This window comes from Cinclus cinclus, chromosome 7, assembly GCF_963662255.1.
Source record: "Cinclus cinclus chromosome 7, bCinCin1.1, whole genome shotgun sequence".
Taxonomy (NCBI): Eukaryota; Metazoa; Chordata; class Aves; order Passeriformes; family Cinclidae; genus Cinclus; species Cinclus cinclus.
Genome location: NC_085052.1, coordinates 13,812,370 through 13,839,074, shown reverse-complemented (window position 1 = coordinate 13,839,074; position 26,705 = coordinate 13,812,370). Strand labels below are relative to the sequence as shown.

The 26,705-nt window shown below is 47.5% G+C and overlaps 1 protein-coding gene across 2 annotated transcripts; it reads left to right on the top strand.

Annotated features, from left to right (window-relative positions):
- The first annotated feature begins 1,200 nt into the window (after positions 1 to 1,200).
- Positions 1,201 to 26,705, top strand: ARHGAP19 (Rho GTPase activating protein 19). 2 transcript variants are annotated; one of them, XM_062496154.1, is made up of 12 exons: positions 1,201 to 1,262; positions 13,357 to 13,622; positions 17,552 to 17,632; positions 17,978 to 18,187; positions 18,746 to 18,972; positions 19,487 to 19,573; positions 20,581 to 20,646; positions 21,384 to 21,569; positions 22,262 to 22,360; positions 22,954 to 23,046; positions 23,521 to 23,589; positions 24,061 to 26,705. In XM_062496154.1, the coding sequence occupies exons 1-12, from the start codon at positions 1,201 to 1,203 to the stop codon at positions 24,115 to 24,117; spliced, it is 1,503 nt and encodes a 500-aa protein (XP_062352138.1). In that variant the 3' UTR covers positions 24,118 to 26,705. The 2 variants fall into 2 exon arrangements, with proteins under 2 accessions (XP_062352138.1, XP_062352139.1); XM_062496155.1 differs by lacking the exon at positions 1,201 to 1,262 and adding an exon at positions 10,587 to 10,615.

Here is a 26,705-nt window from a genome sequence, read left to right as displayed (position 1 = left end):
GTGAGGTGTGGTGTGGGTCGTGCCTCCTGCAGCTACCTGCCACAACTGTTCTGCAGATACCCATGGAGAGGCACAACTTGGGGACCTGGAGATACGGTTGGCTTTTGCTGATCAAGCTGGGAAATGGCTTGAAGGCTATTTCTTCACTCGGCAGCCTCTTAACTCATGCAACTGCTTCCTGAAGTACGGTATTGAGCTACACTTGTGCATGCCATTGTCACAAAGGGTTCTTAACCCTTGCAGATATCAGCTTGAGGAGAGGCTGGCAGGACTACCAGGTTGCTCCCAGTGCTGGCTGGGACAGTTGCAAATGCCCACCCTGATTCTTAAAGCTTAAAATCAGGGACCAATGTGCCCCCCATGGGGTTGTGCCTGCCCAACATCCAAATGGACACCCCATGCTCCAAGCACTCTGCAGTGCCTTTCAGGTTGGGATTCCTCACACATGCAGTGCAGGGATGGGAAAATCCTCCTGAGGACAGCAGTATAACAGGAGCTTTGGTGTTTAAGCTGAAATTATTAGCTGCAAGATAATTAAATGTGGAGTTTTAAAATGCCAAGGGACCACTCCGTCTGAAATCTAGTCAATTAAAGAAATAATGACATTTATTCCTAGTCCTCTTGGTACTCCAAGGGAGAGTTTCAATTGTTTTTAAGTTGTTTGTCTCTCTGTAGTTGCTATCTGAGCACTGTGAGTACAGCAAGTGTGCAGGGCCTCAGGAATCCTGGCTGTGAGCCCAGCAAGTGCCTTCACCCACAACAGAGTAAAAAGGGAATAAAACTGCTATTCCAGTGTCCTCTATTTGACTTTGAAGGAGAGCCGGTGATAAAAAACCACTCAAACCGAGATGGCAGCTGCAGTTTATGGTGTAACTCGTGCTTCTTGGAGCATTTGTTGCGGCCCCTGCAGGCTCGGGGTCCATCAAGCACAGGGTGAGTTTCGTGGCAGTGAAGCGGTTGCGGCACACGCTCCGCGGTGTGGGGCTGCTCAGCGCCGCCGCAGCCCTGCCCTGCCGGCCTACAACTCCCAGCAAGCAGCGCGCCGCGCGGGTGGCCTTTCCGCCACGCTCGCCCCCTCGTGCGCGCGGATCGCCCGTTACCCGTTCGAACCGGCCAATAGCGGCGGCGCCGTGCCGGCCGCAGCCAATGGCGTCGCGCAACGCGAGCGGGGCGGGGCAGAGGGGGTGACGCGGCGGGCCAATGGGCAGGCGGAGCGGCAGGTATGAGATGGCGGCGGGAGCACCGGCGTCCGGTGGTAGCAGGTAGGAGCGGGATCCCTGACATCCCTTCGTTCCGTCCCGGCGGCGTGCTTCCCGTGGCCTCTCGCCACCGGTTAACGGGTCGGGCGCCCCGCACCAGCCGGTGGGCAAGTGCCGATCTGTGCGCCTCGGCCCGCCCATTGCGGCGCTGCCCCTGCGGGCCGCGCCGCCCTCCGGTGTCCTGGCACCTTAACGGAGCTGTCGGGCTCGGTGTTCCGGCGGCTCCGGAGTTCTGCCGAGCCGCCGCGCAGTCCCGCGGGGGTCGCGGTGTGACCCCCTGTCCCCGCGGTGCCGCGCTCCCCGCAGCGTCCCGGTGCTGCATTGCGGGGAGGCGCCGCCCGCTCCTCTGCAAGGGGAGCGCTCCCGCCCCAGCCGCCCGCCCCGGGCCGGCGGTGTTCCCGAGGGGTGACAAGGCGTCGTGCCCGCCGTGCAGCTCTGCGCGGCCCCGCCGCTGCGGGGGCCCCGCTGGGCTGGCTCGCTCTTCCTGCAGCCGCAGAGCCGGCACCGAGCGCTTGGCAGTTGCGAGGTTTGGTAGGGTGATGGCACTAGATAGACTTGCTTCGCATACAGCCCTCCTTCCCCTTTGCTTTGTCCGCTCTACGCGTTTTTCTGGCTTTCCAAACGCACGAGCAATGTCATCTTTACGGAATTCACCTTTAGCTCATACAGTGGTATGCATCACCATTCTGTTACTGCTGCAATAAAATAGCAAGGACTGCATGAGCACCTCGCTAGAGCAGCGTCATGTCAGATGACTGTTAAAAGACTGCAGTATTTTTTTTTATTATTATTATTTCCCTCTTATTTTTACTTCCTTTGTATGTGTGGTGTGTAGCTGCAAACTGAGTGTCCTTTGAATGGTAATTCTGGTGGATAAATAAATACAGTTGAGGGCTGATGCCTCTTATTCAGCCTGATTCGAAGTGGTGCCATCCTTTTCACTGCTGAGCGGGACCCATCCCGATGGCACTCGTTCTGCTGATCTGAGGGCACTGCTGTGGTGCCTGGGTTGGGGCAGAGCATTGCCCTGCAAGGAGGGATGAAGAGATGGCGCTCATTGCAGCGTTTTTGGGCAGGGAGTGCCGAAAATGCTCTACCTGGTAAAGGGATGTGTATGCTCAGTACAGCTGATATTTAAAATGCCCTTTTGGATAAAGCATTTTTAACATGGCCTTGATCAGCCTAAATGACTAAATTTTTTTTTTTTTATGTTGGCAGTTGTCCTTAGGATGTATTCTCTCGCTCTTTACCCCCCATCCTCTGCAAGCAATTATGTTAATGAAAGGCCTGAAGTACAAGTTTTCCTCCAGCACTGCCTGTCACCCACAGGTAGCGCTAGAAAATCGATCTCTTGCTTTGCTGGTCTGTCACCACATAGGTCACAAAGCTTGCTTTTTTGTGCTTTTGCCTGTTTCCTCTCATCTGGAGAGAACTGCAAGTTAGCTAGTAAAGCTTGCATGCTGTGCGTGTGATATTATAGCATGCTGACTTAAAGACTGGAATTAAAAGCTGGGTGTCCTAAACTCCTTACCAAATGTTACTGAAAACGATAAAAGATTATTTGTGTGGGTCTCTCTCTCTCCTGTTTGTGATCTTTAACCTCTGCCTGCTTCTTCATAACTGAGAATGAAGATTGCAGTGTGCCAGAGTGCTCAATTTCAAAAGAAAAACAATTGTTTCATGAATGCATTTAATGTCCGACTCAAGCAGTACCTAAATGCTTTGCCAAGCACTCATGTTGGCCATTTAATATGGGAGGGGTGGGATGAGCACAGGGGAAAAAGCAATGGGTCTGGAAGAAGCTGGAAAAACCCATAAAGCATCTTGCTAAAATGGCTTGATAGAGTGGACATGAAGAGCTCACATCGTAAACAGGTTATGAAAGGAGACACAGTTGCTATCTGTATTTTACTGGAAATAGGAAAATGTTCACTGTAAACATGACTTGATGGCAAAAAAATCAAAGTGACTCGCTGAGGGTCAGGCAGGAAAAAATGGTTGATTTCTGAGTTAAAGCCAGCTCTGAACACATGGCTACTTTTCTCTGATGATAGCCTGGGAGGTGGGGACAATCTTATTCACACATTCCCTTTTCCACAGCCCTCATGAGAATCTTTGAGACCTAGACTTGTGTTTGACCCCATACTCAGTCCAAGTCCTGTGAGGTATGCATCTGAACTGAACTCAAGGCCGTGTTGTATTTGCAGTATTTTTATATGTTTGCATGTAACACCCTGTTCTGTTCCCATCCAGGGCAGGATGGGCTCTGACAACAGGATCCTTGTTCTGCTACACTTCAGTTTATTGTCTGCTTGTGTGAAGGGGGAGCATTGCTTCCCACATAGCCCAAAGCAGCATCTGGGTCTCCTTGCCAGCCTGGTCACTGCCTTGTTGCTGTGTGCACATTTACATGCCTATGAAAATGTCACAGAGCTTCGTTATCACTCCTTTAAAGGTGCATTTAGTTCAGTCTGAAACTGAAGCACTGACTGCTAGGCACTGCTGGGAAGCCAAATGCCTTGTCCTAAAGGTCAAAAGTCCTCAGTGTGTGTTGATTTAATAAGTGACATGAACAGATGGGAAGGAGACAGGGCAGCATGGAAATGTTGGCTAATGTCAAATGGTTCCACTGAAGTCAAGCCTATCTTGGAAATACTGTCCTGCTGTATCTTGGGTTGGGCTCCTGGTCACAGCTGAGGCCTTAGATATTCCAGTTGTTTTGGAACTAGCTCTTTCTATAGGATCTCATTTTCACTTGCCCTTTAGCTGGAGGCAGGAGCAGGGAGCTCCTTTCCTTGCCCTATGCTCTGGTTAGGGCTGGGTTCAGGCACAGCTGTGCTGTGCTGCTGCTGTTTCCAAACCTGCACTGTGATCCTAGGGACTGACACAGTGAGTTCCCAAGTCACAGGAGTCCTGGAGTTAGCATGGGCTGACAAATGGGAGCAAATGTGGCTGCTTGGTGGGATAAAAAGGCTGAAGTTTTTCAAAGCCTCACAGGTCTGGTGTGTCCCTGGCCTCTCATCCTGGTAATGCGTTACACTTACACGGTGTCTGACAAGAGCATTGGGCTCTTTGCTCCAAAGTGCAAAGCCCTCATTCCTTGACTCCTGGCCTTTCTCACCTCTACTCTAGGTAATTGCAATTAAGCCATATAGAGTTTCCTCATAAATTTTATTTTCAGAGACTATAGATAGCAGGGAATGTGATAAGCTGCTTAATAATTGCCTGCCAGCTGGCTTACAGGAACTTTTAATGTGTTTGCTTTTGGCCTATAAAGCTCTAATAATTTGGACTTCTGCCAAAACATCCTTTCTTCTTGAGCGGTAATGTGGCAGCTCTGATTTTCAGAGGCAGGAATTTCTCAGGGGGAATGGCATTAGTTTTCCTTTTTGTTTTTCTGGAGCTCATACTCAAGGCTGAAACACAGCTTTATGGTTTGGGACTTCCATATGGGCATTTCTAAAGCCCTGCTTGTAAGCTGTCTTGTAGCTGGAGACAAGGATGCTGTGGCTCTCCATGCCTTGGAGAGCAGGAAGCCTTTTAGGGAACGTCCTCACAAGCTCTTGGGGGTTCCTGGAGCTCTCCTCAGCATACATACCACTCTGCATTCTCTTGAGTGGCCCCTGGAGCATGTATAAATACATCACAGTTCCCTGGGCTCTGCAGTGAAACAGAGTTGATCCAGAGATGAACTGTCTGGCGGGATGGGAAGAGAAGCTGTATCCCCAGAGTTGCATAAAGTGACACTATAGGTTATTGTCATATGAATTCTGGTATCTGTGTACAGTATTCCAGTTTTTGACATCCTAGTCTGCCCAGATCCCTTCAAAAGCACTAGGCCCCCCTGCTGCTCAGTTTGGTGAGTTAATTGGGCTGCTTTGAGAGTCTCTGTCTCTCTGGTGCTGCGTGCTGTGCTGCTCTGTGGCGGGCCCAGCCTGTTTATCCGTGTGCCTCTGCAGCCCTGACCAGATGTCACCAGCTTATTTAAATGCTGGCATGCATCCAGGTGTTCCTCATCACAATTCCAGCTTGTAAGAGTTTACACATCTGGAACAAGGGATGTGGCCTCTGACATACTCAGTGGTGCCTGCAGAGGCTTGCTGATGAGGGATTTGATGTGCTATCATCCTTTGCAAACACAACTGTGATACAAAACACAGATGCAAAGATATGGACTTGTTCACTGCACTTCTCGAGTGCTGTGGAATTACAGAAGTGTAGTGAACAGAACCAAGAGCTGTGATTCCTAGATACCTTCATCCTCTGTATTTACCAGGCTGTGACTATAAAACCTCTGTGAGGAGCTGGCTGTGGGTCCTGCCCCGGGTGTCAGTATCATCTTAGTCCAGAAAAAGCAACTAACTGCAGTCAAGCGAACCTGTGAGTGCTGCAGCACACTGTACTCAAATTGTGGTGCTTCGCTCAAACACCAGTCTACCAGTTAATGGTGGGATGGGATTCCCAAATGTGTTCTGGGCACCAGCTGGTGCTACCGATTTTGGGTTATTGTTCTGTGGGAGGACTGGAGGAAAACATCCGTCCTGCCTTGCTGGGCTGCTGTGAGTTTCCAGACTGGTTGCTGCAATAGCTTGTTAACTTTGCCGTTAACTTTGCTTTGTTTTTGTGTAATTCCTTGATTTTTTCAGAAGTAAACCTCGTTGTTATAGGTTGCTATTTATAGATGGTAGTTCTGGTCTGACTTGGACACTAGCTTGGAGCAACTGGACTCAGAATCATCTAGATGATGTATCTTTGCTGGTCTGTACTTCATTTCATCCTGCCTCTGAAGGATGCCTGAGGACTCTTACCTTCAAGAGTAAGGGTGACAATCAGAGATGCATGCAAAAATTTGGGATTGCTAGAGGCCAAGGAGGTATAGGTAGGACTGGGCCATGCCTGTTATTGACTTCTATCCAGTATACTCAACACGGGGGAATAAAGAGGGTAAATGCGTTTTAAAATGAGAAGAGCAAGGGAATGTTATCATTACAGGCAACTGGAAAGTACCCACCAGCACACTGGGGATATGGCAGACAGATATTCAGTGGGAAATGGTTGTGGGGCTTCCTTAGGCTGTGCCCCATCCTGCAGTGAGGTTCTGGATGCTCTGTGGCACTGCCAAGCTTCTCCAGCTCCCTGGCACTTCTGGCTTGTCTCTGCCTCACCAGCAGCTCCCAACCAGTGTGTGGAGCTCAGCTCTTGCCTTCCCAGCCCCATGTCCCAGCTGTTCCTGCCTGATAGCTTTCAAACCAGCTCCTTTATGCTCAGTCCCATGTCACCCCTTGCACAAAAGCTGGATTTCTTCTAAATGTCTGCAGTGTGACCTGATTATTTTTCCTGTCCTTCCTCGCCCTCCTTTTTAATAGTGTCTACAGAAAAGCTGGCAGAGTTCAGTTATATCAGTCATGCTGACTGATAGTGCTGCCTCTTCTCATGGGATTCCTCCTCTTTTCTGTCCCTCCAGCATTCATTTCAGATTTAGCTATCAGCCCTCTAAAGACAGGGTACTGCCTTTGTTCTGTTTGTACAGCATGGAGCACAGTGGAGCCCCCAGCTGTGACCGAGGTTCCCAATGCCACAGTGATAAAAGTGAGCAGATCAGTAACGAGAAGAGGCAGCTGCTGCCATCTAAAAAGATTCAGTTTTGGTGCTGGTTTCAGTGAAATCAGGATTGGATCTAAGGCACCTCTTCTATTGCTGCTCTCAGTAGGAGTTTATATTAAAATAGAGACACAAATGCATTGACAGTCATGAGAATCAGAGCAGCATCCCTATTTAACACTGTTCGACTGTGTTAATCTGATTTTAAGGCAGACACATGAACTTGCAGATCTTTAGTGTAAAATTACTGGATTTCTGGTGGTACCTGCCTTTCTGCACTTTTTACAAGGTCTTGGGTAGTCAGCTGAGCCATTGTAGAATGTGGAAGCACTTGGACCTGGGGTGGTGGTACTGGGAAGAAGACTTGATGAGGAGCAGCGCAGTGAATGTGCAGTTCCTCTCTAAGGCACCCCTTGGTTCTTTCCCTTCTAGCACTAGAAGGCATCTGGATGCTCTGATGTTGTGATGGCTGATTGAAGTACTGCTTGATTGACTTTAAAATATTCCAGTGGCTATTATTAAAAATATCACAAGGAATTCACTCAGGTCAAACTTGAGAAATTTCATGCTGAAATGCAAATTTATTGATGCTTCACATGTATCAAGCTGTCTTGCTATTGTTTTTTTCTTTGACCCTGGTAATATATTGCATTTTAATTTTCTTCCAAAGCACAGACCCCCACTCCTCTGAATGCTTTTATCTTTTCAGATAAGTCCATCTCCTCCATGTTCACATCACAGATATGTAGCCAGTGTTGCCAAGATCTACTCTGAGTCCTTTACTGACACATCTATGAATTTACATACATAGATTATAGGAATGACATGGATAACCAATATACCTGGTTTCCAAAAGGTTGGCAGGAGTTGCATTTAGTTCCAGGTTACTGAGCACAGGCCACCATCACATAACAACAGCTTTCTTAGCCAGCTCCTTGCTGTTTAAATTATATATTATCATATGGTTCTCATAGCCAAAAGGCTGAATCATTCTCTGTAAGCTATTTAAATGTGAAGAAAGCAAAGCAAAAATTAAAAAGGCAGTGTTATCTCATAAGGCTTACTTGTGTCAAGGCTAGAGACAGTAGGCAAGGATTGGCACCCACTGTGCTGTGCACTGTGTACTCATCACAAAAGTACTCTGCCCCTGAAGACCTTATGAGTATAACCCTGGGCAAAAATTACTGGGTGTTTTTCTTGACATTTTTCAGAGGCTTATCAGTCCTTCTATGAAGAGTTAGGGTGCCGAGTCTGGGGCCTGAATGTGATCTTTGTTACACCATCTTACAAGAATGTCAGTATGAAGTACAGCCCTCAGAGCAACTTTAGCTGTGAAGTCACTTCGAAAGTCTCTACAGTCCATTCCCATCAGACTACTTTTATTCTTTTTTAATCTAGGAAATAATTTGTCTTCTGGTCCTTTTGTACTTAAAATGATTCCATATAATTCTGCTATGGCTCTTTCATCTCTTTACAAAATCTGGGATGGCTCCTATCTGGCTCTGGAAATACTGTCTTCAGACATCCTCATTAATTGATTCCTTACTCTGGCACAACATAGGAAACAATAGTACTTCTCCCTCCCTGGGGAAATCCAAGCCTCTGCGCATCTGTCCTGTGTCTCTTTGTGCTTAGCCAGACAGAATTGTTCATGTTTTGTGTTCTTCAGCACTGCCTGCTTATCACCCTGCTCTTAGTATTTGGTAGCAGCCTGTCTCTTTCTTATAATCTAAAGATTTTGTTATTATGGAGGGAGATTTTCTTCTATTATCTGTCTTATTTTCAAAAGCTCTTTAATCCTTTTACTCCTGTATGGTAAAACTTGTCTACTGTGGTGTGTCTGAAGCATAGGGCCTCAGTGATGATGTGCAAAGTGTGCAAAATGGCACTGGAGATGGATTTTGCCCACTGAATTAGACACATCAGGCTCCTCTGAAATCTTTAGCTTTCAGTGTATCCGCCTTCCCAGCTAGACAAACACAACTAATGCCTTGCCCCAAAGGTACCTCTTCCTTTTCATTCTTTCTTGCTTTCTGTTCTCCTTATGCTCTAATATTTCATGTTTCTTGAACCTTGCTTCTGCTACATGTGTCGACTTAGAACAATATCAAATCTGTGAAAGCCACTGAACCAGCTCTATCTCACCTATCTGAATGCAAGCTTGCTGCCACGTGAAGTAATCTGCCTGCTTGCAGAGCTCTTGCACCACAGGTTTGATCACCAGGTTATGGCAGTTAAAGTCTCATTTCTGTCCTTGTTTCCAAGGCATTTCCCTGGCCTGGATCTAGTTACCTTAGGGATTAATTGATCCATCATGATTTTGACCTCCTGCACCATCCACTCCCCATGAAATGATGGGGCTGTCATGCCTGAAGCAAAAACGTTGTGTGTGACAGACAGCTTTCTTTGTGACTTGGCTGGGATCACAGGCTTTGCCTCTGAAGGATACTAGAATGGCAAGAATCTCAGGACAATATAGGACCCTTTTTTTTAATCTGCTGTCTTAATCACAACCCTATTAGAACAAGGTTTTATTATTCATTGGGGTTTGATTATATTCATGAGACTGGAGAGGAAGCTATTCCTTTATTATTGTCTTTTGACGTGTCGTAAAGTAATCTGAGATCACAGCATATAGAAAATATAACTCTGTAATTGCAAGCAAGGGGAAAAAAAGGCAATAAAACTCCATGAATACATGTTTGTCTCCCCTATGCTGCCGTTATAGAAACTGTGAGTGTAGGTAGAGTACATCCATCTCTCTTTTTTAACATGAAAACAGCAGATGGGGCACATGGCTCTTTCTGAAGGTTATGGTGTGTGCAGCAGTGAGGATTGGCAGGGTTATTGTGTGTAAAACCAGTGGGGGCTTTATGTTTGCTCAGAAATAGGGGTTTGCTTCACATTTCCATTTTGATTAGCAATAATGATACAAAAGCAAATTTTCTGCGCTAGGAAGAGCTGCTAATAAAGTGACCTTTCAAAATTAAGTAGCTCATTGAAGTGCCATATCACAATAAGCGTATACAAGGCTGGTCCCAGCTGCAGCAGGCAGGAAACTGGACGGGAATCCAGAGAAACGTGGAACAGGAATCCTGAAGTGGATGAACGGCACATGCTGGCATGGTAATGGTAGCAAGGAGCCACGGCCAGGTGCTGATTCCAGCTCTGAGAGGCCGATCTACAGGCTTTGTTTTTGAAAGGATCTGAAAGTGTGGAAGGCAGGTGCTGCAGAGGGTGTTTCTAGCAAGGTTTGTGGGCATGGGGTTGTGCAGTTAAGGGACTTGGCTATTGTCCTGCCAGTGCTGTAACACCGGTTGTGCTTGGATGCTGTTGGGAATGTGTTTGCAAGGCTTTACTCATGGTAAACACAGCGTGGACTTGGAACTATTTTGTGGATTCCTCTTGGATACAGGTGGAAAGCACTTAATACCACGCTGGTCCTAATTCAAAACCCTGGTTTCTATGTAGAAATTATTTGCAGTTAAACTCCAGCTACGCAGCCTTTGGCAAGAGACATGAATCAATTTGTCCAGCTTTTCTTTTCTGTTTTGTCCCTGTGTGAAGGCTGATGCCCAGTGTGTGCCAAGGGGGCCTTTCAGACCCAATAATGCGCCCTTGTGTCTCGTAGCATGCGTGGAATTTGCATAGGCTGTGCTGGGACAGGCAGGTTTCTTTTGTTGCTGGAAACAAGGAGCAAGTTCTTTTCCCTGTCTCTGCTTCCTAATGCCTCTTCAAAAGCTCTCAGCACTCATGTAAGAAATTTACTTTTTTTCTATTTATTTTTACATTAAATGTTGTTGGACTTTGTGCGACTTTTAACACAGGCTGTGCAGAGAAGTCATATCAGTCAGTGCTAGTTGACAAAATTGTTTCATTTTCTTTCTGTGAATCTAGATATCTAATTGTCAGAGGGAAGAGATAATCTGTGATGCTTGATGTAACTGCTGCAAAGTATTTGCATATCTTCTCTGTGGGGAAACAAAACTGCTAGTGAGTGAATAACTGCACGGATCATTGCAGGCAGGGTCAGTGGGCCTATACACTTGCTATTAACCCTTCTCAGGATCTGTATTGCCACAGAATGAGTTGTCATGGGTTTCAGGCAAAGGGCTTGCTCCACATTATGGGCAGAGCTGGCACTTGTTTGTGCATTGTAGCCTTATGCAATGAAATGTGAATATGATCAGATCAATTTGCAGTTGCTTTTTGGCAGCTGATATCGAATTGTTGCATTTTGGTCTTGATTTATTGCAGATAACAAACTGCTGAAAAACAGGCTGGGAGGTGCTTAGCAAAATATGGCCCCCATTTGGAGTCAGCAGTGTGCTTGCTAGACCACTGAGCCAGGCAGCTGGGAGCCTTTAAGAGATTTCTAAAATTTTAGATGACCTGGCAGATTGCCTTGCAGTCTGCCTTGCAGACCTTCTTCCTCTCCATCCTCTTGAAGGCGTCTTTGGCATCCGTGGAGAGCAGTGTAAAGGGAAGGGGGTTTGGTAAGGATTCTCACGATGCAGGAGTTGCTGAGAGCCTCATTTCCTCTTGTTTCAGCAAGTATCTTTCTTCTTGTGGAGCCTGAGTCCCAGCTTCTGTTCTGTTATTCTGCTCACACATCCTGGAAATCCTGGAGATAGTCTTTCAGGTCAAAAGCATACAGCAGTAGCTCAGATAACTGTTGGGTTCAGAGATACTGTGCGGAGGTGGGCTGGAGTTCAGGTAATTTGCCAGTATGTGCTTTAATGTCTTCCTGTCATGAGCTACTGCCAGTTTACTTCAGAACATGAAGTTGCTGAGGTCTCTGAAGTAGTAGTGAAGTGTTCTGTTTCTTGAGCCAGTGGATGTGAAGTGGGCTGCAAATGCTTCTGGTGGCAGCTGTGTTGAGCAGTGAGTAGGGATGCCCACCACAGTCTGAACACAATGGCATTGCCTCCACCCTTCAGCAGAGAGGAGAGGAAGATCAAGGTGCTCCAATCTTCTGTAGAAAAGCCTGTTTTGAAGGGAAAACCTTTGAGTTTGGGGGTGTTCAGCAGAGCACTTGCTGCCCCACATCTGCATCTAAGGAACTGACATGATCCCTGGTACATAAGCACAGCATCACTATTAACTGTGCACTTGGCAGCTGCTCTTGGAAAGTGGTGTCCAGTGAGAGCTCACAGGATGCATGTAGAAAGAGCAGAAAGTATTATATAAGAGTTAAAGAATGATTAAAGGATTGGAGAATGTCACAGGGTGAACACACACGATATGTGCAAGCTGAGTGGGTAGGCATTCTCCCAGAGCCATGGCACACCCAGAGCCAGGCTGTCCCTTTGTAGCTGAGTATGAAATCAGGACAGTAGCTCATGACTGGAGAATAGTGACACTAATTCTCACCTTTAGGTAAAAGAGTGGTGGGAGAAGCAAACTGGGTGGCTCTAGCCTGTGGGCTTGACTTGAGACATGAAAGTGTTTGAAACAGTGGTGAGTGGATAGGTAATGGAAGACCTAGAGGTAGAGGGAAATTGGGATAAAAGCATAAGCATTAAGAGTGCTTAACATATCTGTTTGATTTGATTTTCAACATGGTAAATGTACCTATCCTCTGGTAGGGTTATGTACATGTTAAAGACAACTCTTAGCAGAGCAGTGTCTCAGGTGCATCCCTTTTCCTATGTCACATGAGAAGCTATGAAATGAAGAAAGTAGGTGTAAGTAGAGAGTAGGGAGGTGGATAAAGGGCATGGAGGGATGACAAAGAGGTAAGAACTGGATAAGATGAAAAGGGATGATCTAGGTGAGAAGTTAGCAGGGGTTCCTCAAGGATGGATCTTGCATGGCTCATAACAATGAGTTCTCACTTGCTCCAGACTCAGAGTACAGAACTGGCAGAGAGCAGTAACTAAAGGCTTGGTCACCTGGGAGCATTTGACCACACCTACAACAAAACTGAGGGTTCAGTGTTACTGCACATTTATGACCTTAAAAACAAAGTCCCAGAAAATGGGAACTGTATTTGTTACTAGAAAGGTAGGTATGATGGAATGGCAATGAGAATGATGAGTGTAAGCTGGCCATGAAAAAATTTAGATTGTTTTTCAGACTTGCAGGCCACTGGAAGTGAATTTCTGGGGAGGAAGGGACTTAAAGCAGTAAGTTAATGTAAAATATTGGGTGTCATTTCTGCCGGAGCTAATAGGATATCAATACAGCGAAACAAGTAGTAGAGATGTAGATGTAGTGAAAGTTTTCATTGGGTGTTGCCATGTATTACCTATGCCACCATCATGCTATGGAGTGCTAGTCTTAGGCTGTGTTGTACAAACCGTCCAGGAATGATGTTGCTCCATAGGGAAATGTAACTGTGCTGTGCTGAACACTCACCAAAGTCAGACAGTGCTGTTGGTGTAGACTGGTAGCTCCCGTGTAGCAGATGTCTCCTTCAGGGCAGGCCAGCTGGCTGTAAAAACCAAAGTGATGAGGAGCTACTGTATTTTTTTTTCTCTTTCCCTTTTTTCAGTGATGCCATCTGCAATTTTGTCATCTGCAATGACTCCTCCCTCCGCAGCCACCCGATCATCTTCAATCCTGACTTCTTTGTGGAAAAGCTGCGCCATGAAAAACCAGAGGTGTTCACAGAGCTGGTTGTCAGCAACATTACCAGGCTCATTGATTTGCCTGGGGCAGAGCTGGCCCAGCTAATGGGAGAGGAGGACCCAAAGCTGCCTGGGGCAAACAGCACAGCCTCTGGATTTTTTCGTTCTCTGATGTCTCTGAAGCGCAAGGGTGAGTATGGATGGTATGAAGTCTGGTGCCCACCTTTAGGGTGACTCTGTCATTTGTTACACTTAGTTTACAAAACTTTCAGCCCGTAGTTTTGGACTTGTGTGGAATGTTTAATACTATGGTTTCATTATCTCTGGGGATGCCACTTCTAGAAAGGAGCAAAACAGGCCAGGAAATTGATCCTGGAGATGCCCTGCACTTTGAGAATACCCTTCTTCAGGGATTATTGTTGTGGTGTATGTCAGGCTGGCTTCAGTGGGTCAGCTGCCCACTGTGCAGCTCAGAAATCTGTAAGCATCTTCCATCCAAATGCTAGTGCTGCTCTGATCCATATCCCAATCCAGTGAGTCAGTGACAAAGCTCTGCAGACTGACTGATGAAGCCAAATTTCAACTCTGGGAGGTGACATATCTCTCTTTCTCTCTTAGACAAACATTCTACCAGAGTTTTCTTCTGCTAAACTGACTATTCTTATCTTCTCTCAAGTTCAGCTGTCTTGGTTGTGAAACACTAGCCCCAGGCCCTTCACAGAAGTCTTATTTTGAGTGTGGTTGTGTTCAGATCCTTTCCTCTTCAATGTCTGGCATTTACCATTCTGTTGAAACTAAACGGCTGTTCTAGGTGTGTGTGTTTCTTCTCCCACCTTTGCCCACACTCAAGGGGAACCTGGTTCTCCTGATAAGTTCAGTTAAACCTTCTCACTCATCTAGACAGAAGCAGCCTCCATCTGGGCCCCTCACATTCCTTCTCAGCTCTGGTTTTCCAGTTTAGACTGGCTGGCTGCTGGCAGAGAAGCTGTGATCTGCCTTCAGATGTTGGCAGCCTGAGGCTGAGCACTTCTGATAAGTTTTCTCCTTCCTTTGAGCAGTTCTGCTATTGTGAGTGTCTCAGAGAAGGAATCTATTGCTATGGCATAGTTGACTACAGTTTTTTTCTGTCTTCAACTATTACATAATTTCTCTAAGTGTTTCTGATTCTACCAAGCTTATTCATCCATTGTGTTTCATAGGGACAAGCTTTGCAACCCCACTGATCGGGCAGAATTTTCTGGTGGTGGCTTCAGCCCTCCACTTCTGTCTGACCTGGCAAGAATCCTGGCACATACACTGACCCTAGGAAAATAAAAGACTCCAAATCAAGTCTTTTAGCATCCTTAGATGAGAATTACTTAATATTGCCATGACTTACTTTGCTGCTCCATAATAACAGGTCTTCATACTGCCCCTAAACTGCAGTTAGACTGTGCTCATACCTCTTATTGCTTCTGTTATTCTCTTCCCAGAGAGTAGCAGGACACCTTCAATCCAGGCACTTGCCACTTGACAAACAGGAGTGAGTGAGTGAGTGAGTGAGTGAGTGAGTTGAGTGACCACTTGTCAAAACCTTCCAGCAGGGGCTGGTGAGCCTTCTCCAGCTCAATTTTTTTATTAAATTATCTGTACTCTGCTGGAGCACTGCTCTTATCAGACCTGACATCTCCTGCTAACTCCTTCCCCCAAGAGCTCTGCCTTCCCCCATTCAGATGTCTCCATGGCCATGTGTCACTACAGCTAGCAGATGTTTCCAAGTCTGCTGGCTGCACTCCCAGGCTGCAACAGCAGTGTCTCCCAGCATTGACAGGCACTGTCTGTGAACTCCTTGGCCAACTCTGAGAAAAAGAAGTTTGTGCCTACAGAGAAAATCAGTTTCATGTACTGTGTGTTTCATCTTGGAGCCATCATTTGTTTTTCTTCATCTTACAGACCAGCTAGAACAAACAAGATTTATTTTTTCAAAGCCAGAGGCCAAGGACCATGTAGCTCAGAGCTGATCGTACTGCAAATACTTACAACTTCTTTGAGCATCAGGAAACTCAGTCTCATGCTGGTGCTTAGTTTCAGAAGCAATCGTACAATAACATCTAAGCCTTTGTAATGCAGCATCCATTCTCCAGACATGTCTTTCAAGTTTCTTTGAGAATCAAATTGTCATTCAGATACCAGCTTCTGACTTCAAAACTAAATCGAATTTGTCAGGCCCTGCATGTCCCAAGAAGATGTATTTTCCTCTTCTGTTCCTGGCCACTGTTGATTCTCTCTGTTGAATGTCTAATGAGTTTAGTTTTCTTCAAGGACAAGAATCTTTTGCCCATCATTCTCTCCCTTTGCAGTCAAACCTTTCAGATCTTTCGTGTGGATCAAGAGCTTGCATTGCCTTCCTTTCTCTTGCAGACTGAAGCATGCGCTTTATCAGAGTGAGGTCAGAAAGTTCTTGATTTAACAGGAGGCTGGAGTTCCTGTTGGCTTACCCTGTATTTCAGAAGTCCTGGAAGAAAGCAGAACATTCTTCAGGCGGAATAAATTTAGTTACACAGGATAGCTGCTAGAGAAGAGCATAGGGTTAACCAGGTCTCTCCCACATGCTGTGAGCATCAACAGCACAGAGCAGTAAGATCTGTAGTACAAGAGACCAAAAGCAAGTAAAATCAAAATGAGATATGAGGGGGATAAAAAAGCAAGAGAAAGCTTGTCGAGGAGATAATGTTTATCAGAGCAGCCAGTGCATTGCTTGGATTCATGGACTATCAGCTGTAAGAGTAAGGAGAGAAACTTTCAGTGCAAATGGTGCAAATGTCCAGCCTGCCCTCAGAAGTGACCCATGTTCCTGGAAATCTGATCATGGAGAAGGGAGGAGTATTTTTTTCTTATATCTGTTGTTTCTTTGAAGCCTAAGTACAAAGGCAGGACAAACCAGCTCTGTACCTGGTTCCAGTTCTCAGTCCCAGTCAGTATGCTGTGGTACAGTCTATCCAGCATCTTATCTCCAGTCCAAACCTATTGCATCTGAGGGAAGAAGTGTAGTGCCCAGAGTTCTGGTTGCTGCCAGTGAAGTCTCTGGGAGTTGTGTTCATTCACTTTCTGAGGGACAGATCATACTGGCTGTGTGTGTTTGACAGAAAAAAAAATCTATTCAGTAGCAAGGTTGCATTTATTAGAAAACACTGTCCTTCTGGATAATCACTGTCTCACCTGGGAAGTTCCTCTGTGGACAAAAAGAGTGTTCTACATTGGTTCAACAAATGCCCTTCAGTTAAATGGACTTATTGTCTAATGTTTCCTTCTCTGCAGGGATCCCCTTCCTTTCAGTTGCTTCCATCTTTTGGGACTATAGCCTGTGTTACTTACTGGAGTTCTGGAGCTGGCAGCTCATGCCCAGTCTCAATCCCATAAAATGGGAACAGACTCCAAGAGTGAGAAGAGCCAGCTTATTGCTTTGCTATTCTCCTTCTGCCTTGTTTAGCTTTCATACTTTACTCAGACCAGGGCAGCTGACAGGGAAGAGAGATTCACTGGGATAAAGAAATTCCATGTTTTACCCATGCCTGAAAAGGAAGCAAGTGTGAGCCAGTCAGATTATGTCTGCTCTCCCCAGAAGTGCTTATTTGCCTCTCCCATAAATTCATAGCTGCAACTCTTGTTTCTGTTCCACTTCATGCCACAGTGAAGATTAGTCTGGATGTTTCTCTCATGGTGTGGAGTGTGCCAATGTGGCTGGCACCAGGGCTGTCCAGGCTCTTACATCTACTTTTCTCGCTTTGCTCTTTTCATAAGGTCTAGGCTTGCAGATTCTATACCATTTTTAACCGAAGCATCTGTTCTGGTATTGTTTTTTCTTCAAGGGCTAGAGAATATTTGCTTTAGCTGATAAAAGCTGTAATTAAAGTGAGGTGAGAAGCAGGATGATGAAGCCCATGTGAGTACAGCATGGTGAGATGAAGTGACTTACTTTGGAGTTTTTGTGATATCTCACATCTATGATGGTCCTTGTGACCTTCACCCTTAACATTTTGCACTGGTCATTGCATGTTGAAATCCTGTTCTTTTGGGAGTATTAATTTCTGTGGCTGTTGGGTTCTGAGCTGTCTGAACACGTTGTCTTCTGTTTTGCAGAGAAAGGGGTGGTGTTTGGCTCACCACTGACAGAAGAAGGCATCGCACAGGTTTCCCAGCTAATAGAGTATCTGCACAAAAGTAAGTGGCTCTGTCTGCTGTCTTCCTATCCCAGTGGGTATCTGTCTGGCCCACCTCAGGTCTCTGGTACAGACAGAGTGACAAGCTGTGAACTCTCCAGCAGCAGGAGTTTGGGACTGCACTGAGCAACTGTTGCCCAGAATTGCCTAGCAGATATGTTGGTCTATTTCTCTCTGAACAAGGACTTTCTGTACTGATGGGAGACAGCTTGAAGTCATGTCTCAGAATACAGTTCACTGAGGTTTTCTGTCAGGCTCTGGAAAGAGGAGGGAACTGCTTTAGCGAGAAGGTGGTAAATCAGCCTCTGATTATTCAGTGCCCTTTTTTCTCCCCTCTGCTGAGCAGATCTAAGAGCAGAAGGCTTGTTTCGAGTGCCAGGCAACAGCATCAGGCAACAGATCCTAAAGGATGCTCTGAACAGTGGTACAGATATTGACCTGGACTCTGGAGAGTTTCATTCCAATGATGTGGCCACCCTACTTAAGATGTTCCTGGGTGAATTACCAGAGCCGCTGCTGACGCACAAGCACTTCCATGCCCACCTCAAAATTGCAGGTGAGTGGGCAGCAAGAGGCAGTGATGGGTAGAAGGACTGGAACTGGCCTCCAAGAAAGCACGCTAGACTGTGAAGTGTATTCCTAAAAGGCAGTGTAAGAAGGAATCTTCCTGCCACCTCAGCCTGGTGATGGAAAGACTAGAGCTGATTAACAAATCAGACCAAGTCTGTCTAGACCATTCTTCTCTCAGATACCACATTGTAAAGCCCACAGTGATAACCTGGGTCTCCATCTGTTTTATGTCCAGGGTTCTGAGCAAGCTGTGGTTTCTATATATTTAATAACTGTTATTGAACTACCTTATGTGAACTTCCTTCATCTTGCCTTCAAGCCATCACAGCTCTTAGCAGCTCTGTTGTTCTGTGGGAGGAGTAGCATAGATTAACACATCAAGTGGGGATCTTGGGAGCTGGGGGGAAAGAGAGATGGAGGGCCAAGAACTGTACAGAGGTTTGTAGGAGCTCTGCATATGAAGAGGAAAGGATAAGCAGTTGCAACAGACTGCTCTGAGGGAAGGTAATGTATGTCCTTCATGTTGAACCTTGTGATTTATCAGACTTGACGCTGTTTGATGAGAAGGGGAATAAGACCAGCACTCCAGACAAAGAGCGCCAAATTGAAGCCCTCCAGCTGCTGTTTTTGATCCTTCCCGCTCCCAACCGCAGTCTGCTCAAACTGCTGCTGGACCTGCTCTACCAGACTGCCAAGAAGCAGGACAAGAACAAGATGTCTGCCCACAACCTTGCCCTCATGTTTGCACCCCACATCCTATGGCCCAGAAATGTGAGCAATGCCTCAGTGTCTGTGGGTGGGATATTGCAAGGTAAAAAGCAAAGGCTTGGCAGGGGAATAAACAAGATGAGAAGGTTAAGTGCTGACACGGTAATGTGAGGGTTGGAGGCTGTGATGGAGAGGTGGGAGCCTCCTGGCAGGACTCAGTTCCAGTGTTCAGCCCAGACCTGCCATGGGTCACATTTGCAACTTATGCATCTCCTTTTTCAGTAAAATTGAAAGCACAGCAGAGTCATGCTTATTCTTAGAATGTCAGCTCCAGAAAAACCTTGCAGATCTCTCTTCAAAGTTTCTTATGGTGCTGGTGAACTGCTTGCCCACCACTGTTATCTGGTTCTTCTCTCAGAGCAACTTTGGCTCTGTGAACTCTGCTGTTGGCATGCTATAAGCCCTGCCTGCCTGTCATCTCATCTCCTGCTGCGGCACTGTGTGTGTCTGTGCCCCAGAAGAGACCCCCTCTCCTCGCCTTCTAATGTACGTGCCTTTGGCTGTGTCCCCTTGCCAGGTGACGGCAAATGACCTTCAGGAAAATATCACAAAGCTGAATAATGGAGTGACCTTCATGATCAAACATTCTCAGAAACTCTTCAAGGTAAGTGTGCTTACACTGAGGTGTTAGGGCATGAGCTGGACTCGATGATCTTGAAGGTCTCTTCCAACCTCGTCATTCTGTGAATTCTGTGCTTTGGGATCTTGCTCTCCTACCTCCATCACCAGGAGACTGAATGTCCCTTCCCTTGTCCACACAGATCCCATATATTGAGTGTATATTCTGTGGGCTCTCTTATGTCATAGGAGAAGGAGACTTTCTACAAGAAACTGTTCCTATAGTGACTAGGGAGGAGGTCTTTGCTGGGTAGGCAGCCCTGGAGGGGGCTTTGCCAGGGCAGGTCAGCAGCACGGTGCAGTGTAACACTCCCCTCTGCTGGACATCAGTACCTGCTGCCCGGCAGGAAACCTGGCTCCCGAGGGCAGGTACACACTGGGCTACACTCTGTTCTGGCAGGAAAAGGAAATGGGAGGGGTTTGTCCTGCCTAAGTGCTTCCAAGAGCAGAATATGTGATGCAGTGAGTTGTTTCGTTGTGAATTTCTCTGCAAATGGTTATCAGCCCACTGTTGTTACAGGCACTGTCCAGGTCTGAGCATAGTGCTGTGGTAGGACAGTCAGGAGTGTGGGGCTTTCAACTGTACCTCCAAGGAAATGTTTCTGCAACAGACAGTCTCTTGACTTCTCAGGGCCTTCCTGGTTCACTGGAGACATCTGCTTACTGCAAAGTCCTCCCATAGAGAGTTCCCCTTCTACCTTGTCAGATTCCAGTTTGGCCAGCTCAGAGCTGGGGCAATTACTTAGAGCAGGGTTCCACAGGAACTCTTCCCTGCTCAGAGTTCCACTTGTGCTGAATGTCAGCATGTAAAGGATACTGTGAACAGGGAGTGCATTGGGGACATGAAATTCCATGGCTTTGTTTGCCCAGAATGGCTGAGTCTTGATGCAAGTGGTTTGTGTGGTTGAAAAGCAGCTCTTGCTGGAGCCACTGTTGCCCCAAGGCCAAAGATGTTAAACATACATTTGGCCTGTTCTCTGTTTGTTGTCACAGGCTCCACTGTACATCCGGGAGTGTGCCAGGCTACACTATCTGGGATCCAGAACCCACACATCAAAGGTAAGGCCAGCAAATGCAGTGCCTGCCGTCCATGAAAGGGCAGAGGCTGTGATGCTATGAAGGGATCTTTGTGAGTGATAGAAGCTGAAAACAAACCAATTCATGAAAGAGGATCTGTCAGAGGGCAGGAGCAAGAGAAGCATATGGTGTTGGTAATGCAGGCTGCTGCATTAGGGAAATTGGACAGAGTTGAAGCATCTGTTAATCAAAAGCACACGGAGAGAAAGCTACAAGCCCCTGTTTAGCAGCAAACCTGCTCCCTGTGCCCAGTACATGCAGCACCTGCTCCTTCACAGGGCTGTTCCTTCCAAACAGACATGCCTGCTGCCATGGCCAGGATGCTTGGAAGAAGTGCTGAGATAAAGGCTACTTGCTGCCACTGAGACAACATTAGTGTCTTGCCAGCAATGCAGGCAATGCTTCCCTGCTTCATATAGCTGCAGAAGAGGGAAGATGCATGGCAAGGAGCTGCATTGACCCCTTTCAAACCTGGAAGGGCTTCTGTAGCTCGCATCTGGGAAGGGAGGGAAGAAGCAATGGGGTCACCTTTGTATTGCTGTCACTTCTTCCTGGCACAGGGCCTGCTGATGCAGTGCTGCTGCAGAAGGGTAGGAAAAACACAGCCCTGTGCATTCACTGGGGTTGAGGCAGCTCATGAGACTCTTCCTAGCCTGGCTCAGATGGGTGGCTCATTGGGATTAAAGCATGGCAAGCGACTCCTGTCTCCTCTTTCCCAGGACGACCTGGATTTGCTGACGTCTTCGGGCTCCAAGGAGCTGCAGCCCCTCAAGTCTCAGAAGCGAAGCCGGCTGGACTCTTGCCATCAGGAGACCCAGCAGTGCACAGAGGAGGCACTGAAGGAGCTCTTCCACCATGTCCACAATATGCCTGACTCTGCAAAGAAGAAGAAGCTTATCCGGCAGGTAGTGTGGGGAGGAAATATATCTTGGGGTGTGCTTGTCAGCACAATCCTGGGCACAGGGCTAAAGACAGGGCCTTCTTGAGAGCTGCTCCTAATCCTGGGCAGTCTGGGGAAGGTGGGCTCTGGGCTGTGTCAGGGGCAGAGCTGTAAGAAGAGAGGAGGAGGAGGAGGAGGAGGTGTCCTGGATGTTGGTGTATCAAGCAGCACTTTTTAGCTCTGTTTTTCAAGCTAAGGACTTGATAGCCAGCAGTTTTCCAGTCCTGATCATGGCCTTGTTGAGCTTCCTCCCTTAGGAAGGGAAAAGTTTCTTCTCCTGTTGACTGCAGAGAGTGGACAAACTGGTCTTCTCTTGGTCTCAGACAACTTGCTGCACCAGACACGCTGGTCAATATGGTCAGCACCAATTGTGGCTGCCAGCCTTCAGCTGTTGCCCAGCCTTCTTTCTGCTCCCAACATCTGCCACTTTTAGTTCATCTGATAGCCAGCACAAAACACTTTTGCACCCAAACTGCCTGCAATCCTGGGTGGAAGGTGTGCCCTTCCTCTGCTTTCTTCCTCCTGCAGTTCTGAGCTGCTCTTCCATTTTAGGGGTGAAGGAGAGAAACTGAGCTCTGGGACAGCATGTAGAGCAGCACACAGCAGTAAGGGACAGGTATAACTGTGCTAACGTACTGCTCTAATGTTTCTTCCTAGTTTAATAAGCATCCAACAGCTCTGACTCCTGGCTCTGATGCGCCCACATCCCCAGCACCGCGACGCACCCGCCCACGCTCCTTCAGCGGCCTGATTAAGGTAAAAGCAGCCTCTGACCCTTGCTCTCCACTGTGGATTTCTGATGTTGCTTTTTGCTGCTATCTTGCCCTGCCTTGAATGAGACCCTCAAACGGTAAGGACTCCTCAAAGTATTGCCTGCCAAACAACACAGATCCACTGGGGAAGAAAAGGCAGCACAGTGGCAATAAGCCTTGTTAGTGTAAAGTGTAATTGTCTTGAAAGACATGGCTGTAGGATCTATGCATCTTTTTGGAGAATTGATTGTTTCCTGAGATTAGGTGAGGATTGACAGGGAGCTGGTCATGTAGTCTAGCATGTTAGCACGGGTTTTAGCACATTATGGGCTGCCCTACAGCAGCATGTACCTGCTTCTGACAGGCTGGGCTCCTGGACAGACCTCAGGTCAGCTCCCAAACCCTTTACAATCAGGGAGGCTCAGCCTAGTGGTGTGGTATTTCAGGTGGGTCTGCTTTGCAGTCTTTGTCCCAGCTTGGCTTCCTTTTTTTCTTTCCCAGCATTCAAGTGCTTACCAGCAATGCATCCTGCTCCTTCCCTTTCTTTTTTACTTTGCACTCTAAGCGCTAGCCAACAGCCCTTTCTTCTTACAACAGCGGAAAGTTTTGGGAACTCCAGTTATCCTGGAGAGGAAGAGCAGGGATACCACACCAGAGCCTGTGCGGGTCAGCAAAGAGAACATCCAACTGGTAAGAGCTGCTCCCAGCACCACTGAAGCTGCTGGTGGGGGAAGTGTGTGAGGGGAGTTTGAGTGCAACTTCAGTGGTCCCTGGGGAGCTGTTCTCTGCCCAAGAGAAGGAATCCAAGTTTCTTCTGTATGATAAAATAAGGTCCTGAAGAGCTGCTCTGAGGAGAGCAGAGCAGATGACAAGGGCAGCATCAGAGCAGGGGTGACAGCGCTGGGCCTCTACTCCAGTCTTGTCTCTCTGTCTGTGTCCTGCTCTGGGGCATTGTCTTGTGCCCCCTTTCCCTCTCTCTGATCCTCCTCCACAGGTTGTACACAGCCTGCTGCCTGTATGCAGTAGGGTTGTCCCTTGGCCCAGACAAACCAAGAGTGGATTTGGGTGATAGATGCTCTTTGGTGGTACAGGCTGCTCCAAGGGAAGGTTTTGGATGCCAGTTCATTCACCAGCTCTCTACTCCTATTGCCATTTCTTACCCAGTTACAGAAATGTGGCTCTCCAGCTCATATGTCCCAGGTGAAGCTGAAGTCTTTGGAAGGCCAGAAAGAGGTGAGACACTTCCCCTTACCCCCTATTCCTCTTCCTGCAGGGAACCTGGTGTGCTGAAACCTGCCAAGGTGACAGCACACACTCAAGGCTCTGTGACAGCTGTGGTGCCCCAGCTCATAGTCTGCTCCGTGCCCAGCTGCAGACAGGTGACATGCTGGAATCCAGACCCTGAAGGGTCTCACAGCCCTTCTGCCTGTGAGGTGGCAGGTGGCTGTTGCAGGAAGCAGAGGGAAGCTGGCAGCACAGGGTAGTGCTAACAGCCTGTCAAGGTGGCAGTGGGACAAGAGGTTGGTGCAGCCCGAGACTGACTGCTGTGTTTGTTCCTGTCTGCTCACTGCCTCATCTAGAGCTTTAGCAAAAAGTGTGGGAGGCTGACACCAGGGAAGGGTGCTTGCAGGGGGACAATGTGAACCTTTTTTTGCACAGTATTCTGTGTCTCAAGCATTCAACTGCTCTCATTCTCTGCTACAGGGATCCTGTAGACGCATGCGAGCCCGCCTGCTTTCCAAGGATTCATCATCCCTCTGAATTGCCTCACACCAATGCATGGGTGGGGATTGCCCAGCCTCACAAGCTGTGAATAGAAAATGTGCTGCACTGAGAGGGGAGTGCTGCAGGCTCACAGAACCCTCACCAACACAGCAGCACTCTTGAACCTGGACCTTTGCAAGGATTGCAGGGATTTGTTTCTTCCTGTATATAAATTATATTTCATTCTACTATGGGGCAAACCACTATCTAACCAAAACTTGTGCAGCATGTCTGACCTGCTGGCTCCGGGAAGAGCTGGAGTGCTTGCTTACAAGGAGAGCCCTGTTCTTTGCAGGGCCCTGTGTGCATGCCCAGCTTTCTCTGTAATGTTGCTAGGCTGTAATTTTTTGCTTTACTGCTCTGAGTTTTTAACACGTTGGCTTGTTTTTGATTCCTCCCCCCTGTTAGCAGTGAGAATGATGGGCTGTAACCTTTACCCACATCCTGACATCTAAGCTTCCCTCCAGTCCTCCTCTGGAGGCATGTCCTTCTCTGCTTCTTCTTGGCTCCATTTTGCTCTGCTGTTTCCAAAGGGCTGAAGTGCACAAACGGTACAGAGCACAGGATGGGCCTGGAAGGAGAGGCTCTGTATGCCATCTTTTCAAGTAGAGCCAGGGGAAAGGAGCTTCCTCAATAAACTCATCCCTCTATTTTAGCTTGAGCTAGAGACAGCCCTTGCTCACTGCCTTCATGTTTCGGTGGCACAGTTCTGAACAAGGAGTGGCTTGGCTTTGTGTTCACCCAGAGAGGCTTAAGCTGAGGAGAGCAGGAGGCTGGCAAAGGCTGTCTGGGGCAGAACACCCTAGTCCTTGGAAGTTTGGCTGCCTGGGGCAGAACACCCTAGTCCTTGGAAGTTTGGCTGCCTGGGGCAGGCAGAGTCTTGTGGCTACGTGTGAAAGAGAGGTGAGAGAAGGCTCCATCCATTTGTGATCTGCTGCAAATGGTGCCAAAGGCTTTGGCTCAAGATACCTGGATGGCTGGTAAGGCAACTGGCTGATTAATCATTAAACTGGGGGAAAAGGCTGAAGCTGGGTTTGGCTCTTTGGTCTGAGCTGCAGAAATGAGATGAAACCTCCTAGATACAGAATAAACCCCAATCACAGCCAGCCAATGTCAGCAGTCTCGTTAAGCCAAAGTGCTCCAGAAAGCCAGTCTTGCCAAGAACCTGTCTGCGACCCTCTGAGGTAGGATACACACTGGGTCACTACTGTGAAATAAAGATTTAATCAGCTGGGGGACCATCTAAACACTTCTCAGCCCTTCTCAGCAAAGCAAATAATCTCTGGAATCCAATTATATTTGTCTTCTAATCTTTAAGAACCAGCAGCCAGCCAGAGTTAGAGCTTTGCTCTTGACAGCTTTCTGAAACAACTGGTGGCAGGAGGTGTGAATATTGGAGTTCAGTCTGATCGGCTGGAGCTGTCAGAACAGGGCATTGGAGTCCTGTGCAGCTTAGCTGGAATGTGTCACTTTTTTCAATTGTGGGTTTGTTTGGTTTTTTTTAATATACAAATCTCTGTGCTGCTCTGTACAAAGGATGGTTTTTGCTAATTTATCAGGGATTTTTGTCCCCAGTCTGACCCCAAGTTGGAGCCTTGAAAATACAGGGGGTAGGGAAACTGTAGATGTGTGAGTTGGGAGTTGCTGGTGTTAGAAGCCTCTGTCACAGCAAAGAAAGCTCTGGTTCTTCAGGGACCAGACTGATGATGATGCTGTGAGGAAGGGCAGAGGCTGTTTGCTGTGGTAGTAGCATGTGCTTTTTGGATATGTCTGTAATCATTTCCTCCAGAGGCTGCAGCTGTTTATGTGCTTTTCTCTGAAGGGCACCATGTTTTTCTGACTGCACTTCTGCCCTGTCCCTGCAGCCTGCTGGTAGCAGAGACTTGGGAATCTCACCTCCGAGCAGAGATGAGGAACGGATAAGGGTAAAGTGGCAGCACAGGGAGAGCTGGGTCTGCTCCTGCTAACTCTGCTCTTACTTGCATTGGGAACAATTTCTGGGTGAAGCATTTCTCTTCCCATTGTCCTACTTGGTGTCTCGTATGGCTCTGTATGGGTGACTGCTTGGCAAGGCAGTCTTGTACCTAAAACTAAATATACTGCTCCCATATAGATGAGACTAATGTAACTCTCCACTGTTCCCCCTTACTGATGGCTCTAGCTCAGGGCCTCTCTCTGGCTTCTGGCACAGCTAAGATTTGTTCAGCTCTAAGAAAAGTTACCTTTGGGGCATTGGCCAGGCCTTCTGCACGTCAGATGCCTTACCTGGTACGGAGGTGGGTGCTGTCTCCTGACGGGGCAGACTCAGCAGGGGTTCAGTACCCTGGGCTTTAGTCTGTGGTGCTGGGCTCACCATGCTGTGGGTGGTGGAGATTGGCAGATTCTGCCCCTAGGACCTTGGCTGTTGCAGTCCCAATGCATTCACACTGTCTCCCAGGCACGGGAGAGTTTTAGTCATGCTTGGATGTGTCGCATTTGTCTGCCTTGTGCAATGACTCATAAGGATGCTTCTTCCCAGAGCAGCCGCTAACTGTTCCCAGAGTCTATCATTTCCAGAGTATTTTTAATCTTTGTCCTTATTTATA

Excerpts from the sequence above, each read along its gene's own strand:
- ARHGAP19 (XM_062496154.1), top strand. The coding sequence starts at position 1,201 with ATGGGCAGGCGGAGCGGCAGGTATGAGATGGCGGCGGGAGCACCGGCG. Across the intron at positions 1,263-13,356 it reads CCGGCGTCCGGTGGTAGCAG|TGATGCCATCTGCAATTTTG; the intron begins GTAGGAGCGGGA and ends CCCTTTTTTCAG. Across the intron at positions 23,590-24,060 it reads CTTTGGAAGGCCAGAAAGAG|GGATCCTGTAGACGCATGCG; the intron begins GTGAGACACTTC and ends TCTCTGCTACAG.